Source organism: Cupressus sempervirens, chromosome 7 (genome assembly GCF_028749045.1).
Source record: "Cupressus sempervirens isolate cs-2001-9-10 chromosome 7, ASM2874904v1, whole genome shotgun sequence".
Lineage (NCBI taxonomy): Eukaryota > Viridiplantae > Streptophyta > Pinopsida > Cupressales > Cupressaceae > Cupressus > Cupressus sempervirens.
In genome coordinates this window covers 523,469,446-523,491,281 of record NC_143124.1, presented here as the reverse complement: position 1 = coordinate 523,491,281, position 21,836 = coordinate 523,469,446, and the positions used below count along the sequence as shown (strand labels likewise).

Genomic DNA, 21,836 nt, shown 5'->3' with positions numbered 1-21,836 from the left:
AATGTGACACTAGCGATGCCATGGATCGTGGGGAGGCTATTTTCTTTGAAATCCTGAATATCCCTCTCACAGGAAAACTTCTGAGAAAGAAATGTAGACACCCATTGCAAAAGATAAATAGGGTGGGGAAGTGGAGTGCACCTCCACAGGGTGCTCTTAAAATCGACATGAACAGGTCTTCCAAGGGAAATCCAGGTCCTGTTGGCATTGGTGAAGTTGGCAAAGATAGTAAGGGGGGTGTTTAGTTTGTGTTTTCAATTTATAAAGGCCATCACACTAACAACCTAATGGACACGAAAGTTATTTTGTATGTTGTGAAGCGTGCCTAAGACCTTGGTTGGAGTAGGCTTATCTATGAATCCAACTCACTAAGTGTTGACATGCCTATAGAATCAACAACATTTTGAGGTTGTTAGTTGGAAGTTAGCTTTGGTTGTTGACTAGATTCATAATGTGTGTGCTTCTTTGGAGTTTGTTACTTCCACTCATATTTCCAGGGAGTGGAATAGTGTTGCAAATTGTCTGGCAAAGAGGGTAGCTTGTCCCATCAATTAGATCATTTGGTGGATCTTGATAGGGTTGTTTGATGCCCTTGCTTTATTTTTCTTTCTATTTGAATAAATTATCACCCCTCTTTTATTTTTTTTTAAATGTCATTTTTAAGTCCCTCCTTGCACTTCGATGGTAATGTATGAAGTGTTTTTTCTTCTAGGACTTGTTTCTTCCCTCAATGTCTTCCTAACGACATCCATCGAGTTTACACTTCGAATTTAAATTTGTTTGCAAGTTTATAAAGTCCTCCAACAAATCCATTTCATACATTGCTTGCAATCATGAATTTCCAAGAGTCCACATTTCTGAAAGGCATTTCACCAGCCTGTTTATGCTTCCACATATGCATACATGTCAGCCCTGAAGGTTGGGATTAGAACATCTAGTGAAACTCCTTTTTCCTTATGTGTCTGCACTATTCACAAGCTTCCATTCAAGGATAGGCAGGTATGATACTAGTAGTTGTGGAATTTGATATTGCACCTTTCACTTGAACTTCTTAATAATTTGCAAGGCATATCCATTTTTTGTGGTCGTCTTGAACACTTCCATTTTTTCACATTGTGCATACACATCTACCAGGTATCTGCAATTTTGACAAAAACAATCTAGACTAAATCTGCATTATAAACTTTCCTTTTCACCAATCATAGTTATGGTCAAACTTCTACAGAACTAAAGGAGATACGCTACAACAAACCAAAATAGACGAAAACTTACATGAAATGTCTTTTTGGTTGATGTGGATACTCATATGCTTGAGATGCTCTTGCACCAGATGGCTTCATATGAACCACTAATGAAATATGGGTTGATGTATAATTGCCTTGGCAGTTCTACTAGTCTAATTGTGAAATATTATCACAATCTTTGATATACAAAAAAATGAATGGTTTATTAATCCCTCTAAAGAATGGTCCATAAGGCATAGTACTTATTCAAAGTTTAGCTAAACATGCAGCATTCAAACTGGACTTGATTGTGAAAGAAAATTCAAAATTAATACTAGTGTAGGTAGCTTCCCAAAAACTATTAATGGTTCACCCTTACAAACATCACCTAATCGTAATATGTGCTAAGTGAATCACTTTGCTCATCAGAAATGAATTCTTGTGAACCACTTAAGTAATATAGGTTGACAAAGATTGATTGAAAACAAAACAATAAAATCATCAAACAATCTGATTCACTACAAAAATATTTTTTAACCTTCGTCAAATAATGTATAAAGTCAAATGGACTTGAATGTGATAAAACTTAGTAAACCTGCTTAAACTACAGCAACACATGGGTGACATTCAATAAAATCCTATGTGAATACTGATAAGTATGATGCTTTATTTCCATAAGAAACTGATTTTTGTAAACTCTAATTCTTAACATATAAACCAGTGTTTGATTAAATTGAAAAACAACTCACGGATTCTAACTAAAATTGCTTGAATTTGTATCAATTTTCTTTGATGTTTATAAGCACAATCAACAAGCTCTTTCGAATATTTTTAGATATAAATAATTTTTCAAGTATGTTTGAGATTTGTGTCAAGATTGCTTGCCAGCTGTTTATACCATAGGGTTTCCTCACTAAAAGTCTAAGCTTAGTCATGGTTGGCTGTTGCCTCATTTCACTCCCCCTGAAGTTTTAATCATGCTGGAATCTCAACATTTCCTCTCGTTGAAAAAGAAAATTTACCATCTGGCAGACAATTATTAAATCCAAGAAAGCTTAAGTTACCTCGATATATCCTTCAATGCATATGGGGATCTCATGTTTCAGGAGCCATATCTGCCACCAACCTAAGTCAATCAAACATTTGTTTTAGCTGTTGCACTAGAGACAGCGCACAGAAGCAGATTAATTCATTTTTATGGTATAGGTATACGGGTTATTTCAATTTTCAAGTATATTCTAAATTAGGGCATTTGGCTTAGCAGACATCTCAAGTTCATGTGACCTATGTTAATATTCAAAATTTCCATGTGTTCAATATTTGATTCTTAACAACATTATTTGTGCAACATAAGTCAGTATCAAACTCAAAAAAAATTGAATAGCAAAGGCAATGAATCACTTTCAGTGTCAAACAACTATGGTTACACCATTCCAAGCCCCTCAATTGTACATTTCCAATCCCCAATAATTGTGTTGGAAGTAAACTTTTGTGTCAAGATGTCACAATATTGCCCTGTGAAGTGCTCTTTTGCTTTCTTCACCTTTTCAAAATCACGTGTGGAAGGCCCATTGCCATGAAAGCTTAATAAGCTGGCCCGTAGCTGATCAGCAAGCCTCAAACTGCGCATCTCCAAAAAAAATCATCACATTCAAAACATAAGATATTCAACCTCATTTTATTAGTACCAAAGGTTTGCATGGTATGAGTCCATGAAAGTCCAATTTCTACATCTCTTTAATGAAGAATATTTCCAGCAAAAAGGAACAGCAAAGTTTACATCAGCATCAAAAGTTGACAAATTCTCTAACAAATTTCTTGTGAACACTTAAAAAACTCTGCTCAGCAAGAAAAGTCAACAAAAATGGAATTGAAACTTCCATATCTTGGATTATTTGTTAAGCAGAAAACTGGTAGAAAAGCAACACAAATATAAAAATATGATATGCCCATCAAAGAATTCAGTTTCGCTCTCCAATTGTTCTAATCTGAATTTACTATAGTACTAAAAAATTAATTATTCTCTTGGAAGAAGTAATCAATCACTCAAATTAAGAAAGAAAAAGGCAGGTAGTTGCCTTCATCGCTACCTACAATGAATATCTGTACTCTCTAATGCTTCCACTATAATTTCTTTATAAATCTAATCATATAAACAGCTCCAGAATTATATATGTAAAACTACAGCTCAGAGATAGCATTACACTATACAATGGTCTAAGCATTCGACATACCATCAGCTTACATTCATTTTATCCTAGCTCACTGCACATATCACAAAAAGAACCAAATGCTAAAAACTATGCATTGATAACCAAGATTCAGATATTTGAAACAACCATTGGATTGCGAAATAAAATAGAGAATTATATCATACACTTTGGTTTATTTAAAATCCATTTCCAAAGAAAAGATTGCAAATATTCCTTTCATTTATTTCAATTCTGTACAAAAATTCATAAAGTCCTGTGCCTACTAAATTTTATAATTGGGTACAGTCCAGCATAGTATAGATGTTGTAATCATATTCACTCCCAGAGCAGCAGATATCAAGCTGTATGACATCATCTCTATGCATTCACTTACAAATATTATCCATGAGTTGCTATTTCATGTAAATGGCTGGCTATGGTAATGAGGCAATGAAAGGAATTTCAAACAAGACCTCGCAAACTAAAATCACCAAATGAGGGTCTTCTGTTTATGAAGACAGTATCACATAGCTTCTGTTCTGTGGTGATAACTGTGGTGGATTTATAAGTGTATAAGTGACAACTGAAATCTTACTAGGGATTGTAGCATCATATTTTATGCACGCTGAAACGCGCTAAGCAAGTATATTAGCTATAAAAGATAGCTGATCTTGTATGTAACTGAACATTCAATTTTAAAGAGGCTCAAAGGAAAGTTCTGATGTTATTTTATACCTGCCACCTTAATTTCAAAATCAACATGTCCTCAGACCCAGTAATACAAATAGCAATAACCATGCTTGTTAATAGAAGGGTGGTTCCTTTGCAGATCATGCTGTGATCCTACAAAAGCACGTCCACTGAATCATTGTCCATACACCAATCAAGTGTTTCCTTTATGCATCTGGTGAATCATCAAAAACAAGATACTGCTATCTGCGCAGCTGAAAATATCATTCTGGTTGGCAAGCTAATCAAGAAACTAAATATCTGAATTAATAAATGATGTCAACATAAATGGCCCAACAACAAGCCAAGCGAAACAAAATTTAGAAATGTTTTCTCCAGAAATTAAAAAAAATGCTACACTCAAGCAATAAAAAAAATGTTACACACTTATATCAATCTACTGTTGTTACAAGAATGCAAACCAATAAAATCATATATGATTAGTCGCTCATGCAAAGAATCGAAGTAAAAGCTTAAAAAAGCAATTTGAAGAGGCACCTCCATGGTGGAGATGATATTTAAAACATGCTGAATACGCCTATTAGTATGTATACATCAAATCTCAACAACATACACCACACATTTCACACACTTCAAGCCATACAATAAGATTACCAGTTACTTTGTTATGGGAAATGATCCATTAGTTGAGGACAATAACTCAACGTCGCATGAGACGGCTACGCTCTCTTTTCCGAAAACGCTCTAGCATGATCTCATCAGTTGCAGCCTGCCTCCTGACTCCCACATTTCCTTCTTGAGCAGCCTCACCCGATATGCGGGCACTGTTTTGAGAATCCCTGTCCTTGTAAAGTTCTGGATGATCTGCATAGTTCATGTTGACATTTAGGACAGAGCCTGATGCTTCTAGCATATAATTGCATATATAAAGAGCAATCAGAATGGAGCATCTCTGAATATAGAAATCTTGTAGAAAGCATATAAATAAAGCAATCTCATTAACATAAAAAGGTTTAATCTTGCTTATACCTCTTCGGAGTTTCTCAGCATATTCGCGACCACGTTGAAAGTAATCAGCACTGTAACTGGAAGGAATACTTGACTGAGGCCTGAGATTGAAAAGACGGTAAGATGTTCAAACCCCATGCTGAAAGTGTTTACTAATAATAGTACTGCAGCCACATACCAGGAAGAACAAATAGGAAGTATCTTGTAATACAAAAGTATGCTAACCTTCCACGACCAACAAATGGCCGTTTGTCTTGTAACTGTTTCTTTGCAGCTTCTGTTTCTTCTATGTTCCTTAGTTTATACCTGATTTCAACATGAAAAAATTTATTTAAGAGATCTCTAATTTCTCTATGGCAAAAAAAATGCAAATTTCAGCACAAATCAATACTACGAAGTGGAACATTGATTCTTTGATGCAAGGGCAAGTATGTTTTTCCAGGCATCTTACCATCTATTCTAAGAATGGAGAAATTTAATTTGCCTATATTTTGTGAACAATATACAGTTTTCAACCAGTTCATACCACTAACAAAAGCTTCATACTTACTCAATGGGAAGCTGAACCTCTGCAATCCCTGTGGTCCACTGTGTAGAGCTTTCTTCTGAGTTTCTCCTCCTCACCTGAAATATTATAACAATATTACAATTAGAATGCTGCAAATAATTAACAAATATAATAATATTTCCAATATTTATTAATATTTTGAGAATAATAATATTTCCAATATTTCTAACAGTGAATTGGGGTGCCCTCCATATAGGAGGTCTTAAGTTCAACTCTCGCTAATATATATGTGGCCTGGCCCACTTTGCTCAAAAAAAACAAACCATTGAGAATTTCAATCAACTTTAACAAGGACTTGATTAGTTTATTTAGATGTTGCCAGATTCGCCTCTGGTCGGTGAACATGGGACATACCCAGGCATTATCTTTGGCACAGGCACCAAGAAAAACACCTTTTTCAGACCAAAAAAAATATTAATATTTATTATTTAAAAATGTTCCTCAATGTTTATTTTTGCCCTAGTTTTCTTCTATTTGATCATTGCAACTCATTTCATCAAACATTAAACACCAAGAACACCATTTTATCCTCCAAACTTTATTGGGTTTCTAAGTTTGCTTCATTTTTTATCGAAGATTAAGGCTACGGAGGAGTAAGACGTGCACCAAAAGCTTAGAGATCGTTGGGCAAGGAAGATTTAGCCATCATAGGTGAGTAAATTCTTTTTTTTTTTTCAACTTTTATATAATTTTTTTAAGATATTTTATATTTTCTTAAAATTCAAGTTTTTTTTAAAAATACACGTTCTGAATTTATTCTTTTTATTGAGTTATAAGCAAGGTTGCACGGGGATGGGGGTGCTTGGGTACATAGGGTATTGGTACGGGTATGGTACGACTTTTTTTTTTCAAAATAGGGGATGGGAATACTTGTGCAGGTCAAACTTTCTTTTTAATATAATTTGATATTTATAGAAAATCTGAAATTATGAGGCATGACAATTGTTTTTCAAAACAAGAACATTGATAAAGTTTGCAAATGTAATGTATTATTTTTGGTTTCAGATTTGCAATATGTTTGTAATAATAATATATGATAAATGTTTAGATGCATAACAGATAATGCAGACCTTAAACATGAACAAGAAGATCATAAATCACATAACAATGACATACTGCAAATGATAAACTTCTGACTTGAACAGTGATAAAGTTTACTATTAATCAGTATTATATCAAAGTTTAAAATTGAATATGTATTGCATTAAGCTTGATAAACAACAAGTTGTTATGAAAACAAAAATTAGAAATCTTAATTGAGGTCCTTTGCTATGATGCTCTCCACTGAGTATCTGGTACTTGGCGTACGGGTACCCGGTTCTTGGGTACGTGTCCCAAGGTGTGCGTATGCAAACCCATGCAACCTAGGTTATAAGCTGATTTTTCAATAAAGTTTACCATTTTAGGTTCATAAATAAAGGCTGGAAATTGATCAAGGTCAACATTTGGTTCAATTCGTTTGAACCACAATAAATTGGAGTGTCACTCCCACTAGCTGTGTCGAGGGTGGAAATTGCCTCATCAATAAAAAATTTGGCAAGCCATGCAACATTAGCATCTAAATCAGCACAATTAGGGTTTGGATCCCAATTCTTTTTCCCACCCTCATTGTATTCATGTGTCTTATGTCACTAGAGACAAAGGTTCAAATGTACAATGACCAAATCCTATACATTTTTTGCACCCAAACAGTTGCAATTGACCAAGTGGATGAAATATGTACTCTGTTTATGTTCAGTTGAAAAAGAAATTGCAACCCACTGAGTTGGAACAGAACATTTAGTATTCAATATTATAAACTCAAACCATAAACTATAAAATTATATTATTATAATGTATAAATGTTAAGTTTGGGATTGCTGCAAATGTAATGGTACTGCCTGTACGGTATGTATTTTCCAAAGGCAGCAAGCTCTCCCTTATTTACATTGTGAATAAGCCAAGAAGAGACATGTCTCTTCATAGGAAATGTCTATTCATTATTAGATAATTTATATAATTATAAATTTTAATAAAAGATATATATATTTCCATGAATCATTATTATATTAATTTCTCTCACATAATAATACTTAGATATATAAATTTATATCTCATAAATAATATGTGTGTGTGCATGTGTCTAGTATTGTCTCATAGGTTTATTTGACTGAACCTACCAAACATCAACACTCCCTCTTAGCTAGGGAGGATAAACACAAGATATAATATTACCTCAATGTAAAATCAGGAATGGAAAGTTTTAAGGATATCTTTGATCAGAAGATATCTACCATTTAGATATCATCTCATGATATCAAGAGTAATCGCCTCCTAAATGTCAAGTCACATGACATTCACCAAGTACCCAAAAATGTTCAAAAGGTATGTGCACACGTATTCTCAATGATACTTACCATAGGAAGAGCCATGGATTGTTTTTTGAACTTAATCCACCATGCAAGTTATCATCTATCGTGATCTACTTAGACACCATAAAATGTCAATCACAATAGAAGACCATGGTCTGCTTAAGGAACTTAATCCACCATGCAAGTTATCATCTATCATGATTTGTTTAGACATCATAAGATGTCCATCATAATAGAAGGCAATGGTCCATTTAAGGAACTTAATCCACCATGCAATTTAACATCTATCGTAATCTGCTTAGACATCATAAGATATCCATCACTATAGAAGGTCATGGTCTGTTTAAGGAACTTAATACACCATACAAGTTATCATCTATCATGATCTACTTAAACATCATAAGATGTCCATCATAATAGAGGATTAAGTTATTAAAAAATCATCACCTTCCAAACTTTTACAAGTACAACTAATAATCATTTGGAAGTCGTCACTTCCTCATGATATAAACAGGGGGTAGGCCCATCAAAATCATGCAGTCACATATATGGATTTTCAGACTCCCTCTAAATATCAATAATTTGAGCTCCTCATCTAGTGTTGCCTCTGATGCAGTGTCAAACTCCCTCTGAATCTAATATCAATCTTCTTTTTCCTGCAAGAACATTCTCGAAGAGAGGAAAATAGCTCTTATAGTATGTATAGAAATACCAATAAGAGATTAACTACAAGAAGTAAATAAAGGTAGTTCTCAAGACATAATAATTAAAAATATGTATCTCATTATTTTGGAGCAAATATGCAATGATATCCTTCACAATGTCAGTCATTTCTACATGTATGTGAAAGTCTTATTTGTAGTATAATGTCCCCTTTCTAGGTCCATTATGATTGTTATCTTTAAATCAATTATAATTTTCCTAATAGTCATTTTAGTTATCAAATGATGCTTAATTATTTAGATTTGTGATCAAAAGATATAAATGTTATCCAAGTTGCCTAGACACCATCTATGGACACCCTCAAAGTTTACAGGTCCAAGACCATTTTCACTAACGGGATGCTGACCCCTACCCTCTATTGGGATACATCCACTAGATTGGATTTAGACAAGCCCATCCTTGGTAACAATGTATACTTCCAATTATAAATCAAATATTTTTAAAGATATTATTAATTCAATTACTTGTAATAACAATATAATTAGGGAGAATTAAATATATAGTTACTTTGGAAAGTATCTCAAAAAAAATTATAAATATACATTTCGATAAATCTAATATTTGATAAATTTTGATAACACTATTTGAAAATAATTCCTTATGAATTATTTATATCCATATTAAGTATTGTCTTTGAAGGCATTTATTATATTTAATAGTCTCTCACTATATATTTAGTGAAACCATAATGAATTATTTAATTGAACTTCTTCTATTATTATTTGTTGGTAATATCTATTTATAATTTGCAATTATTATATAATATTTAACACCCAATTTAATCAATATGTATTAGTTCACCTCTAATAATTTAGTCATCTTAACAATTTATTTAGTTAAATAGGGACATCGATTGTACTTTAATATAAGATTTTATCATTAGAGGGGGATATTACAGTCCTACCCTCTCGAAATTGCTTGTCCTCGAGTAATTCCAATTTTTATTTGATTGACAAGATCACAATTTATCCATGGCTTCTCTTCAAGTTCCAAGTCTAAATTTGAAGATATAATCGAGAGATTAAGATTTAAGGTTATGTTTGATCCAATCAGATAAGTGAATATAGGAGGGATTCTCTTTTAATATGTTGACATGTTGAGTCTTTTCAATTGGTTCCAAACATAATTGGATTGATTCTTTCTTAATGGAAAGATGAATGTGTGATTGATAATAATAGATAGCATCAACATGATACTTAATGAATTCTTTGGTGATGATTTCCCCCCATACATAGGTGAATTTGTGTATTTAAAACCAAATCAATTTTAAGAGGATAATGAATAATCCTAAATAGCTTTAATAGATATCATATTCAATTCAAGTTATCTTTGCTTCTTACTTGACCTCTTTTGAGTATGGAAATTTCATTGTCGCAGGGCGCTAGATGCACATCAACAAGTAGGTTCCCTCAAGGTATTAGGACCGTATGTTCATACCCATCTTGGTCTCTTTCCTCAAGGATTTTGGAATCATGTTCTTACCCATCTTGGACTCTTACGTCACAGCATTCAACCATGTCCTCACCTATCTTGGAATATTTCCTCAAGGTATTAGAACCCATGACCTTACCCATCTTGGAATCCACCTATCTCGAGTGGATTTACATTGCCTCTCCCATCTTGAGAATAAATCAATTGTATTCAATAGTTTGATCTTTTTATTAATTGAAATATTTATAATTTTATTCACCCTAAAGGATGGCAAGATCATGCTCTGGTACCACTGTAATATCCCCTTTCTATGTCCATTATGATTGATATCTTTAAATCAATTATAATATTCATAATAGTAATTTTAGTTATCATTGAGATCAAAAGATGCAAATGTTATCCAAGTTGCCTAGACACCATCTATGGACACCCTCAAAGTTTACAGGTCCAAGCCCATTTTCACTAACGAGACACTGACCCCTACCCTCTATTGGGATACATCCACTAGATTGGATTTATACAAGCCCATCCTTGGTTTCATTGTATGCTTTCGATTATAAATCAAATATTTTCAATGATATTATTATTTCAAATTATTGTAATAACAATATAATTCTGAAGAATTAAATATATAGTTACTTTGGAAAGTATCTAAAAAAAATTATAAATATACATTAAGATAAATCCAATATTTGATAAATTTTGATAACACTATTTAAAAATAATTCCTTGTGAATTATTTATATCCATATTAAGTATTGTCTTAGAAGGCATTTATTATATAAAATACTCTCTCACTATATATTTATAAAATTATATCTTGAGACTGATATTATTGTATAAGAATGCTTTATTAGTTTTTGGTGAGCCATGGGTTTATTCCATCATAAAAATGGAGTAATTTGTGACATTAGAAAACTCCCAATAATAGTACCATATGTACCACATACTTACCCTTTTACTATGTATATATGTAATGGATATGTTATAGTAGGCCATTGATTATGTGGACCCCATAATTCCCACTTTGGAGGTTTCCACGTGGGTTTGAAAAACGAAGTGGGGACACCTTTTTACCTCACTTAGTACTTATCCCACATGTCCACCAATGCTTAGTTAGGTTATTCACATTTTAAAAACCTTCTTTATTGTGATTCGATCAAAAGGGAAGGGCATGGCATTGGAAAAAATATGTTTTTTTCATTTGATATCTATAAATAGCCTGAGTTGGTTATGTAAGCCTCTTAAACATGGTTTTGTCATAAATAATTGTGGACAAGCAACTTTTGATATGGTACGTGCCATTCATATCATAGCTTGGCGAATAGTTATCACTTTTTAAATGTTTTTATTTCCTTACGTATTTTTTGGTTTATTTACTTCTTCTTTTGCCCATGGGATGCATGTCCTATTCAATGCCAAGGATGGAGATTATATACCGCCAAATTGCAAAGGGATGTGTCGTGTCAGGTGTCCAAGGTATGGCCCCATGTTTAGGATTAATATTAGATCTTAGTGAAACCATAATGGATTATTTAATTGAACTTCTTCTATCGTATCTTAATTGTTGTTTGTAGGTAATATCTATTTATAACATGCAATTATTATATAATATTTAATACACAATTTATCAATATGTATTAGTTTATCTCTAATCATTTAGTCATCTAAACTATTTAGTTACATAGGGACATCGATTATACTTTAATATAAGATTTTATCATTAGAGGGGGGTATTACATGTAGTTTCTTCTAGCGTCTGCTCACTTAGAATGGCTCCCACTAGATCCTAATATTTTTTATTTTTTCATATACGACTTCCAAGGTTATTATATCTCTTATTTTAATTACCTTATATATGTATTGTTGCTTAATCCTATATTCCTATATTGGATCAGTTTGCTTTTACTTCCTCCTTATTTGTTGGTACAAAGGAAACCCCTACCTTATCGTGGCTTCCTTACCTTTTCTTTTATTAAATGAAAACTGCATATGTTATCTTTGAATGGAGTTTGACTCTAATGCGTTCTTCAATATTCCCTTTACTCTTATTGGGATCGCCAACGCATCATATTCAATTATATTTCATGATTCGGGCTTCTTGATATGCACAAGATGCCTCTAGTCAACATGAAAAGACTGCCTATCTTATCATTCGACCAACTTAGCGTCCCCTGTCGACTTCGTATGTGCACCCGTAGGTGACAATTCCTTATCCAGGCACCAATGTGCAACAACATTCTATCTTAGTGGACGGTCTCAGGATTTTGAATTCCCCTTAGGTCTGCTTCATTTGCTCTATTTCTAACCGCTTCTCCTTAATAATCTCTGAAATCCCGATGAAATGATCTTTCACGGAGAATATATTCCATCCGCTTAGATGCTTTCTCATTCATTTCAATATGCTCCCGACAATGAAGAACACAAAAATATTTCTGCAATATTGTTATTGTTGGCTCACAAAATTATGAAGAATAATATTTAAAGCGGCAGCAACAATAATATCTTCATATTACTATTTGTCCCACAATGTTGAAATGAGCCTTATATTCTTTGATTTTTATAACACCCTCGAAGATTGATCAAAGCTACTATAGTAATCAACATGAAATTAAAATCACGCAGAAAATACCAGAAATAGATGCTAGGAGGCCAATCGCAAGCCTTGCTACCAAGAATAATACAGAATCAATGCAGATTGCATATTCAGGGATGACATATACAGAGATCAATATCACAGCATGTCTCACATGTCTCCTGGAACTTGCCTATTGTTTTTTTTAATGAGGGACTTACAAATACTGCAGATCTGAGCTGGGGAAAGCACTAATATACTGCTCACATGAACCACAGTTGTAGGCAAGCCATAAAAGCTTCGACCTCTATACAACCAGATACTCTATGAATCTGCCAAGGATTTATTAATTCACAGAAATATATTGTGTTTTCTAGAGGCTAATGTCGTCTAGAACCATAGGAAACAAAGACCATCTATAATAGCTTGGTCTGCAATTTCAGACCTGCAACACAGTCTCCAATATTCATATAAGATGTGCATTATTTTTTTTATTTTTTTTAAGGCAGGAAAGCATTGTCCTCTTTCAATGTCACATTGTCTATACCTATTTATTCCTCCCAGATTTTGCTCTTCAGATCTACCTTCTAGTTTGTAATGCTAATTTGAAGGAACCTAGCTCTGACACCATGTTAAGTTTGGGATTGCTGCAAATGTAATGGTACTGCCTGTACGATATGTTTTTTCCAAAGGCAGCAATCTCTCTCTTATTTATATTGTGAATAAGCCAAGAAGAGACATGTCTCTTCATGGGACACGTCTATTCATTATTAGATAATTAATATAATAATAAATTTTAATAAGTGTTATAGATATAAATTTTATGAATCATTATTTCATTAATCTCTCTCACATAATAATACTTAGATAAATAAATTTATATCTCATATCTAATAAATGAATAAATAAATTAAAATATATATACACTATATTGTCTAGTATTGTCTCATAGGTTTATCTGACTGAAGCTAACGAACATCAACAATAATATATGGCATAATGGCATTGAATGAAAAGCGAGAAAAGTAAAAATTAAAAAGATAAATACTTAAGAGAGAATGGAAGGAATTAGTTTTCCAGTCTATAAAGATTGAATGCAGTCTTCTGGGATCAAACTGTGCGCAATTTTTTTTTATCTCAATGTTTCAAATCACACCCAATGATTCTTCATCAGGAGGGAAAAATCACAAAAAACATTTGCACACAGATTAAACCCTGAAGGCTGCAATCAAACATAGAGAGAATTTTAATTGCAAGAGGCAGCAACTAAATGAAGCCTTGACCATGTCCATCCTACCAATAATGAGCGTCTTTCCTGTACTTGTCTTGTAGAGAGGAACCATCATTTTATTTTGAAGACTAAAGTGGCCAAACTCTCTCAAGACAGTACTCTGGTTATCTTCATCTAAAAATATCCTTCTAATTGCAACCTTGTAGCTAGCAGCAACCTCCTCATCCCTATATGATGGCACCATCCTTGGCAATGAAAGCATCTCTTTGCCATAATAGTTTGGCAACAAAGAAGAAATTAAGAGATGTAAGGGGATGGTCTCCTTATTCCAATGGTCAATGATAATCTTTTGCACAATTTAATTTTTTTTTCTATATAGTCATGTTCCTTGCCTTCTGTTATTATTATTTTCTCCACAATGGAGAAATCTATGCCACCATGAATTTCACCCATACATGGTCAATCAGTATCAACATACCTAATCATGCTAATGATGGGTTCAACAAAATTTAAAACATATTCCACACAAGCCCACTAGTCATCTTCTAGGATCAATGCTTTTACTTTACGGGGCTCTTTCTATGCTTAACTACCTCTATACACCCCACAAGTTACTGATGACAAAAGAACTCAGGGCCTCTTGCACCTTCACAAGTCATCTTAAGATGTATATGTGAGATGCAAATCAAGTTTTGGCAATCTAACATATCTTAAAATTGCCACACATCTCAACAATAAAAAATATATTAAAAAATAAATTACTTTCAATAATTCGGACTTGAAAAATTGCCAAACATATCTTATGACAAATGATGAATAGTCACAAACATTTGGAGTTCATTGCCCTCATGTAGATTCATTTAACTCACTCAATTTGTGCGACAATCTTTTGAGATATCAAATTGAGTGGATTGCGCCTATGTCAAAAAATGTGACAATATTACCCTACACTATAGACCCAATTATGACTTGGACAATATTTTCAGATCCCATCATTTCAATGGCATCTATAAGGGTATTGGCACTAAAACTTGCATCTTTTACCTGCCCCTCATAGTCTGCCCTCTTCAAAGAGATTGCCCCTTTAGGCTACACAATTATAACTTTGATTAGTGTTCTTTGCAATCATCCATTCATCGGAAATGATGAACCACTTGTGTCATGTTGTACATCCTTGGTTACTCTTAATGATGTCCAACTGAAACTTTTTCCTTCATCAATAACATTGCTCGCACCTTTTCATACCTTGGACTAAGATAATTAGGTGTATTGCAAAGGGTCATCATCATATCTCACCAATAAGGTGATCAAAGCCCATTATCATAAATGCAACGAGCAATGCTTTGATCTACCATCTTCCTCCCTTCATTTTTGAACGCATTCTCCAATGGGACCCTTTTTCGTGAAGCCAAAACATTCTCTTCTTCAAAAGATGGTGCCATTGGCACCAAAGGATGTGGGCCAGCTAGTTGTAAGAAGCCACAGGGAGGCTTCTACAAGCTTCTATTCATGAGAGGACATGCAAGGATCTTTCATCTATTATTGCCATGTCAGCATCCTCTTGCTCTTTAATATAAGCCAATATTTGTTCTTATGACAACCCTTTTTTTGGCCCAAGACAAACTTTTATTCCTTGTAAAGGAGAGCACAAAACTGACCATTTACTTGAAAATATGAACTCTTGCTCTTTTCCACATTGACTACAACACCAAAGATAAACCCCACCACCAGGAAGTAGTTGAATCATTGTTGTATGTCAACAAAAAGGTGACAACGCATCAAATTTGAAATAACTCTACCTTCCAAGCAACCAAACTAGAACTTAATAGGCATTCTGTATGAATCTCCAATAAAAAACATTACAAATTAACACTCCTACAAATGAAATTTAAAAAAATCAGCAATAATCTCTTATTATGTGTAAAATGTTCACACTTAATAAAACAAACAAAAATACTGGAAACTTTTTAATAAATTGAGGTATCTTTGAAAACAATTCATGGAATCTTGAAAAAACGAAAGGTTTACTCACCTTTGATGGCTAAATATTCCTTGTGCAATAGTTCCTCAGAATGACCTATTCACAATATGCTCAATGTTTTGGATGAATGAGCCGCAGTATCGCACGATGCACCAACAACAGAAGAGTGTGGATGTTCATTGGGGCCAATAGAGTGTGTGTTGGGTGACCCGTAGACTGTTTCCACTCTTGGAGTGATGTGTGGACTGTAAGACCTAGATAACTACATATTTGATTGCAGAACTTGTTTTCAGCCAACTTGCATATAGTACAATATATGACCTAGGCACATAAGAATGTAATTATTATCAAAATTCATATATAATGCTAGTCTCCATTCCAACATAGATGAACTGATAACCGCAGTTATCTACTCAATTACGGTCAAGTGTGCAAACTTAATTGAAGAGCTCATGCACATTGTGAGAGTGTTCTGAAATTGATCAGATCAGGGCAACGTTGAAGGTTCAGTCTTGCAGGCCTGCATAACATATCTTTCATATACTATTATTGTATTTGAGATTGCTGCCCAGTTATTGGATTAGGGGATAGGTATCTCTTGTATGTTGATGCCTGCAAATATATTTGGGGATAGGTGTCTCCCTCTTAAGGGTAAAAAGCCTATAGGCTAGTGCCTACTGAATATTGTAAGCTCTTTAATAACTTTTGTGAGGCTGAACTTGGGCAGCAATTCCAAGCAACTATTCTCACCATAGTTTTTCCCTTCCAGGTTTCAATGTAAATCTGGTGTTCTTTTGTGTTGATGTGAGCTTATTTCTTGCTTAGAAATCTCTGCGATGTTTGGAGAAGTTATCAATGGTAATTACTGTTGAATTAATTTGGAAGAGGTTTATACTAATTCACCTCCCTCCCCCCAAGTATATCTCTGTTCAAAAATAATAGTAGCTATGCTAGGGCTTCCTAAAAGGTGCTGTGAGAGATGTGTAATATCCCTGTCATTAAATATAAATAAAATAATAACTTTTATTTGGGGTCCCGATTGATTTACATATATCCCATGCCCATCTTTAATTTTCAGTAAGTGTAGGTGATTATTGTGTCATATGTCAGCACGTTGTTTCTCCCTCAAGAATTTTTCTCCAACGGGGTAAAATGTCTATCGGGTTAATTGTTGTAGGTATGCGCCATGGTTTATTTTATTGTATCTGCAAATTCTGTGGAATTCTGCTATTGTTTGCCATTTCGGAAGTGAAAAACCTTTGCTACTAGGCTATCACGATTTTGGTGGAATTCAACCCTTGCCCTATTCCGTTTTTTGTACCACTTCTGCTCGAATCTGGCAAGTCCAAGCACCATCATTATTTGCAACTATAATTTCAATTACGGCAACAAAATTCCTATTTTCTTTGTCTACGCTTGGCAATATATCTTCGTTTAGTACAACATTTGATCTTTAATCAGTACATTACTTGTTTTGAGTACTAAGGAGGCATATGCCTGACGAACACTTTCCAACATCAAGCTATACATTCAGCATCAGCTACCTAATGCAACTCGATCTCTGGTCAAATCCTTCGTGCGAGGCACTCTCTCCACCTCCAAACTACTCTGCCTGTTAACAAATGTGGATCACCGATAGAGAAAATGACCTCTTTTTATTTCAGTGTCTACTGTCCTTTATGTCACAGACTTGTATATTTTCTGATTATTTGAATGCTCTCAGTTGAGCATACAATAATAACAATGAACTGAAATATATTTAGAACCGAATCTGTTATATTTGATTATAAACTTATATGTATATAAATACTGAATTAGTATTTTATATATATATATATATATATATATATATATATATATATATATATATCTTCAAATGCTGATGAAGATTGAAAATCAAATACTTGCTGTTTGACAGAATGACTGCTATAGCATATGATATCAGGTGCTTGCTGTAGATATATAATTTCCACTGTTATTGATTATTATCCAGCAAACACCAATATCATTCAATATAGATAAGATTGAGAAGAGGTTATGATTGCGTAGGGGCATGACCCCTACATGGCTTATGCCACGTAGGGTCATGACCCTACATAATAATAATTATTATTTTTGTTAACAGCCATGGTGATCAAAACTTATTGTGCTCTTTCAATATACATGATGTGCTTGATCAATATCAATAACATTGCAATGTTATATAGTATCAAACATGACTTGAATTCATATCTCGATACTCTCGGGTTTCTCAATATCTGAACACAGTATAATATGTAATAACAGTCACCGATCTGCTATCGGTTTGACAGAAATACATTGATAATAAATTCATTCAATGGTATGTTTATATATATATGATTATCATTGAAATGATATATATATATATATATATTTCAATATCTGAACACAGTATAATATGTAATAACAGTCACCGATCTGCTATCGGTTTGACAGAAATATATTGATAATAAATTCATTCAATGGTATGTTTATATATATGATTATCATTGAAATGATATATATATATATATATATATATATATTTCCATTCTAGCATATGTGTGTGTGTATCAAATTACTTATATTACTTGCTTCAATCCGAATGAAGCTATCTCTTAACACTCCCTCTTGGCAAAAGAGGATTGAATCTCATAGTGAGGTTAGAGAACAACACCCTCTATATAATCTTTTGATAGGTGCATTTACATTAACTCGGAAATGCCTACCAATAGAATACATTAGATCTCAAGAAGAAATGAGTCTTCTGATCTCCGAGACTCTGGGACTACATTGAATGAAGTCTATTAGATAACAACATTTAATCTTAGTAATGTCACCATTTTGTTCTCCAATTTGAACTCAATATTGTCCATCTTGATTCCTTGTTTTTTATAACCTCTGACACATTTCAGGGCAACAAATGGATGTAGTATGTTATGATAATGGATCAAGAACTAAGGAATAACTATCTCAATATCATGATATCCGACATAGTCCAAAACACAATTTAAAGGAGTCAATCATGATACGTTTGTTATCATAATCACCTACACAATTCGCGACAACACTTAGTGATAACAAATAAATACAACAAATTCCATATCAAGATATCCGGCACATTCTAGGACAGCAACTTAATGTAGTCAATCTTGATACATTCCTTATCATGATATCTAGCACTCCAGGACAGCAACTTAATGTAGTCAATCATGATAGCAAGTCAAACCATTGTTAAGATCGTCACTTTACAATAGCAACCTCACAAACATCAATGAAAGATTGTCACTTCTCATGATGTTCTCCAACAAAGTCATATAGTAAATCACATGATATCCACCATGAACCAAGTCAAAGTCTGGATCCATCATAGCTGCTCCTTGAGGGTGAAACAATGGTTTTGATCCCAAACTTCTCACTCACACAAAAGAATGCATTACAAGAAATTTCACTTCAAACTTTTCTTTTGTAGAGAAGAACTTATTAATAAGAAATTGCACCTTGAAAGTCTCCCTCTGAACAAAAGATCCTAAGAAGTCAGATCCTCTAGCTACTCTCTTAGAAGCCCTCTTCTTCCAAGAATGCAATTGATAAACCATCAAACTCAATCTAAATCTGATATCGATCTTCTGAAGTCATTACTTCCTCATGATGTACACAAGAGTAGGCCCATCAAAATCGTATAATCACACACATGTATTTTTAGACTCCCTTTGAGTATCAATCTTCTAAGCTCCCGCGATGCCTTCAAATGTCAAACTCCCTCTTAATATAGAAGGATACTCATCTCACATAGTCCCAATCATCAAGGATATTTTTCGTCCAAAAACTAATGCCTTGGCATTATACTTAATGCACCATTCTTCTCTTCTTGCAAGAGCATCCTTGTACATCAACATCCAATCAAATTAGAAAATGTCTCCAATGGGAATGGAACATTAGTTAAGGTAATTATTCACTCCCCCCCCCTCCCCCCACAATGTAAAATTCCCACATGGTGTCATTGTTATAGAGTTTCAATTAATTTGAACCATCAATCAGTCTAGTTCAATAGCTTTGAAAAGAACATCACTTTCACTTGTAGATGATATTATTACGACGTAATTGAAAATATTTGCTTGTTATTAACAGTGATCAAGAGATCAATTTATACAAGAGACTGAATGATGTTTCATTAAAAAAAACAATCGTAAAGAATAGAAACTTTCTATTCTAGCTAATAAGAGAAAACTAATAGTTATCTACAGCTAACTAAAGAATAGAAACATTCTATTCTAGAAACAGAAAACTAAATATTAGAAATATTTTAATATTTACAGAAGATTACAATAGATAATCATTAGATACTAAACAAAGATAATAGAAACTATCTATTATTGTAATACCTCCCTTAATGGTTAATCTATACAGAGCACAAAGCTGTCAAAAACCGTAAAAGTCAAATTTTGTCTACTTAGAGTGCTCCGCACTCTTCACTGTGGGTTGCAAACTAGATTGCTTAGAGAGGGCACCTAAGCGATTCTAACATTCAACCTTCATGTGCCCAAATTTGTGGCAATAATTGCATTGAATGTTCTTCAAGGAGCCTTCTGAATCTAGAGCAAAGGGTGTTTGTTGAGAAGATTACTAATGGAACTTTGGATAACGCTCCAAAACTTTGCAGATGAGCATAATGCTCAAAAACAAAAAGCAAAAAGCCATATTTTTTGGAGAAAATCAAAAAAACCAAACACGAGTTTTGAGATTAAAAAATCAATCAAAACCTAACATGATTTTTGAAGTGAAAAACAATCAAAACCCAACATGATTTTGAGGTGAAAAAAAAATCAAAACCTGACATAATTTTTTAGGTGAAAAAACAATACAAAGCTTTGTATTTTTTAGGAAAAACGGTAAAACCAGTGTAACAACTTCATATTTTTTAGGAAAAATGGTAAAACCAGTCTAACCTGGGTGCACGTACGTCCCAGTTTCAGGTACGTTGCACACCCAAGTACCCCCACCACGCAAAAAGCACGACCGAATCGTAGCCGCACCGATCGGAGCACCCTAGTGGGACACAAGAATGTGGGTATGTCCAGGGTGCGTGGGTGAGCGCTCGGATGCACATGGGGTGCAGCCGACATGTTGGCTAAAAAGTCAAAAAAAAAAACACATTTTTTGTAATTTTTTTTATTGTTTCTTTTAGCAAGGGAACCCTAATTTTGAGTCTTTCCTCTTTGTCATTTGATAAATTGATAGTTAATGGTTGACTTACACGGTGCTCTGTGTGGTTTATATTTTTCATTTATCATTATCATCATTATCATTATGTTTAAAAGTTTTAGTATTTTACTAACTTCAATGGTCATTGGTAATGGTTATGAAGTTTCAAGTTTCAAATTTGAACTTATGATTCGTGAATCGCATTTCAATTTTCTATATTCAGCTATATTTGGTATGTTATATTTAAGTACCATTTCATAATTAGCATTTTCAATCACATATATACAAGGTTGCATGGGTACTCGTACCCACACCCCTGGTACTCGTACCCACGTACCCAAGTACCGGGTACACGTATCCCACGTACCGGGTACTTGGTGGAGAGCATCATAGCTAAGGACCTTGATTAAGATTCTGATTTTTTTTTTTGGTTTTTTGTTTTTGTATTAGCTGCTTGGTTATCAAACTTAATTCAATACCAAATCAGTTTGAAACTTTGATACTCATTAACAATAAACTTTATCACTGTTCAAGTCAAAAGTTTATCATTTGCAATATGTGATTGTCATATGGTTTAGGATCTTCTTGTTCATGTTTAAAGTCTGCCTTCTTTGTTATGCATCTAAGCATTTATCATGTATTATTATTTCAAACATAT

General features: G+C 33.6%; 1 protein-coding gene across 12 annotated transcripts in view; it reads right to left on the bottom strand.

Moving 5' to 3' along the window:
• Positions 1-2,585: 2,585 nt before the first annotated feature.
• Positions 2,586-21,836, bottom strand: part of LOC149547826 (integrator complex subunit-like protein) — a 52,722-nt gene continuing 33,471 nt past the window's right edge. The window contains exons 4-8 of one of the 12 annotated variants that reach the window (XM_089791865.1): positions 5,664-5,737; positions 5,339-5,419; positions 5,135-5,214; positions 4,760-4,969; positions 2,586-2,845 (exon numbers count right to left, since the gene is read on the bottom strand). In XM_089791865.1, coding sequence (XP_089647991.1) covers positions 4,806-4,969; positions 5,135-5,214; positions 5,339-5,419; positions 5,664-5,737 — 399 coding nt within the window. In that variant the 3' untranslated portion in view covers positions 2,586-2,845; positions 4,760-4,805. Of the gene's footprint in view, positions 2,846-3,622; positions 4,360-4,759; positions 4,970-5,134; positions 5,215-5,338; positions 5,420-5,663; positions 5,738-21,836 lie in introns of those variants that run through there. The other 11 variants (XM_089791872.1, XM_089791874.1, XM_089791862.1 and 8 more) reach the window with 11 other exon arrangements.